The 2,789-nt window shown below is 45.2% G+C and overlaps 1 protein-coding gene across 1 annotated transcript; it reads right to left on the bottom strand.

The window, feature by feature from the left end:
* Window positions 1-581: 581 nt before the first annotated feature.
* Window positions 582-2,501, bottom strand: LOC138976667 (adenosine receptor A3-like). Its single transcript, XM_070349543.1, has one exon. The coding sequence runs from the start codon at window positions 1,635-1,637 to the stop codon at window positions 582-584; it is 1,056 nt and encodes a 351-aa protein (XP_070205644.1). The 5' UTR covers window positions 1,638-2,501.
* Between the last annotated feature and the right edge of the window lie 288 nt (window positions 2,502-2,789).

Raw genomic sequence — 2,789 nt, 5'->3', positions numbered from 1 at the left:
CTAGGGTCATGTTGACAGATTATCAAACCCTTGAAGTGTTCACAGTTTCAAAGGTCTAGCTTCAAAATCACCTGAAATAACGTCAATGTTCAAGTTATTATGAATCTAACATGACCCCCTGTGACCCCAAAACTTGACGAGGGTCAATCAAACTTAGCTCAAGTCGGAAGATCATCAAAAAATCCGAGATAACCTCAACGTTAAGTTTTTATGAAACTAACATGACCCCGCAGTGACATCAAAATTTGACGAGGGTCAACCAAACTGGGGTCATTTCGTGAGATCATCAAACCCTAAAAGTGTGCAAAGTTTCAGAGGTCTAGCTTGAAAAACATCCCAGATAACCTCAACGTTAAGTTTTTTGTCTACGGACAGAGGGACGGACGGTCGGCCGTAGACGGAGATATGAATCCTAATACTCACCAATTACTCACGGGTGAGTCAAAAATTAAAGGAGCCTACCTACCAACATTAATGTTTTTGGCCGTGCCATCGGAAACAACTTTTGCTTTCGTTTGGGTATATATATACATATATGTGTGTGTGTGGGGGGGGGGGTAGTGGAGGGGGGGGGGGGGGACTTAAGCAGTTTCTGTTAGCTCCATCGACGTTTCCTCATTGCGTGTGTTCTGGATAGGACAGACGCTGGCACTAGTAGTAACCCAGCGCTCCGTGAAGAAACAAGAATAAATCCACACGCCCACCGCACTTCGGATGGGGGCCTTGGATACAGCGTACAGTAGCGGGTTGACGAAAGAGTTCATGTGGGACAGTACCACGGCAACCAAGGTCATTTCGCTTGTAGTTTTAGCATGTCTGTCTGGGTCGTAATAGTGGACGAAGTTAATGATCAGAAGGGGCAGGAAGCACAGAGCCATGACGAGGAACATGACAGCAAGACTCTTGACCATATGTACCTCCTTGCGTCTCACTCGCGTCACAACCTGATTCTTGGTCGCCACCGGATGGTGCGCCGTGTTGTCCACGAGGCGTTGGTTGGCGGCTCGGAAGGCGCAGCAGATACGCAGATGGAGGACGAGCATGGCCATGAGGGCCGGGAGGATGAAGCCATAGCCGTGAATGTACACGTCGTAACTTAAGCGGATCGCACGTCTGTACGAACAAAACCTGTAGTTTGCATGGTCTCGTTGGAAGGCAAAAGGAATGACGAGACCGCCGCAGGCGCCAACAAACCAGCCGACGGCAATGATGACGGGCAAGAATCGCCGTTTGCTGAGCGTGCGTCTGTACAAAAAAGGGTGCTGCACTGCGAAGTACGTGTCCACGGCCAAGAGGATGAGGCTCATGATGGAGATGTTGATGAAGACATTTATCAGACTGTTCACCACGAGACAAGACGTTAAATTCATTTCTAGGCGGAGGTAGGTAATGATTGCTAAAGGGGGAATCATGAGGCCCACGAAGATGTTTGCCGCGGTCAGGTTCCTGATGTATACATTGGTGTGGGTGTGCAGGCGTTGGTAGCGAACAATAACCAAGAGAATCACGACGTTGATAAGGATGGTAAGGATGCCTACCACGACCTCAGCACATATGTAAAAGTAATCAACGGTTATCAGCGGTCCTTCACTTACTGTCCACGGATTGACGTCTGTGCTTTCGGGTGGTTGCTTCATTTTCGGAGGGAAAGCGGTCACTAAGTGTGCACTTTCGAAGATCAGCAGGATCGAATCGTCAATCGTGCTGTCGTTCTTGGAGACGAAAACAAAGTAAACAACTTCTTGGACACCGCTGTTGATTGTACGTGGCGAATAACGAGTTCCTTCTTTGTCTGTATCTTCTAGCTAGTGTATTACAGGGGCGTAGTACGCATGTCAACATTATCCATCAATAGACGACTAATCCTTCTTTCCATTTACCTTGTTTGATCTTTTGTATCAGAACATGGCCATCATGACGTCATGATTTTCTTTTACGTATGTGACGCATAAATCTGGCTTGAGTCTTGGGTTGCAAGACCCATCGGCAAACTTCGTAAACACCGCGAGTCCGGGTTAGTCGATACTGAAGGCAAAGGAGAACGAAGCGACATGACCTAACAGGGGTGCACGAAAAAGACGTAATGCTAGAGAAGTGTGTCCAGTTAGGCCTAAAAAAAAAATAGGTGTGGTTACCGTAACCCGACCTACCCTATTTTTAGGGGCCGATCCTATAACTTTTTATTACATTCGTCAAAAAATAAAAAATAAAATAAAAAAAAACGAGTGCAAAAAACGCAATGAAAGCGAAAGCGCCCGAGTCGCACACTTATTTCCCTGTCAAGTAGGTTTAATTTGTACACATTAGAAAAAAAAGTAAAAAAAAAAAAAAAGTGATTGCCTACCTACCTACCCTATTTTTTTTGGCTATGTTACCGTAACCACACCTATTTTTTTTTTTGGCCTTATTTTGCTGACATGGGGCTAACTTCAACTTTCACACATTTAGGCACATTCAGCTTCACGTAAACCATCGGTTTCTGGTCTCGGACACTGTCAGGCTTTTACACACAGTACAAACACCACCCTCACAACAAAACAACACCCTCACCGCTTGAGAACCCCCTAGGTGCCCTCCGTAAAGAGTGAGCATATTTCAAAGAATATATGTCGTGCAGTCAGAATGGATTTACAATGAGACAAATCGGACGCCTCGTTTTGGCGCTAGAACTAACTTTTAAAATCTAAATAATAAATTGACAGCTTGTTACACAAACATTCTTAAATCATATACACACTTTTTTTGCAAATCAATATTTCCGGATTGTTAAAGGCTGCCATATTCGTAGC

Source organism: Littorina saxatilis, linkage group LG9 (genome assembly GCF_037325665.1).
Source record: "Littorina saxatilis isolate snail1 linkage group LG9, US_GU_Lsax_2.0, whole genome shotgun sequence".
NCBI classification, from domain to species: Eukaryota; Metazoa; Mollusca; class Gastropoda; order Littorinimorpha; family Littorinidae; genus Littorina; species Littorina saxatilis.
Note: the sequence above shows the minus strand (reverse complement) of the source record. Positions and strands in the feature narration are given on the sequence as shown.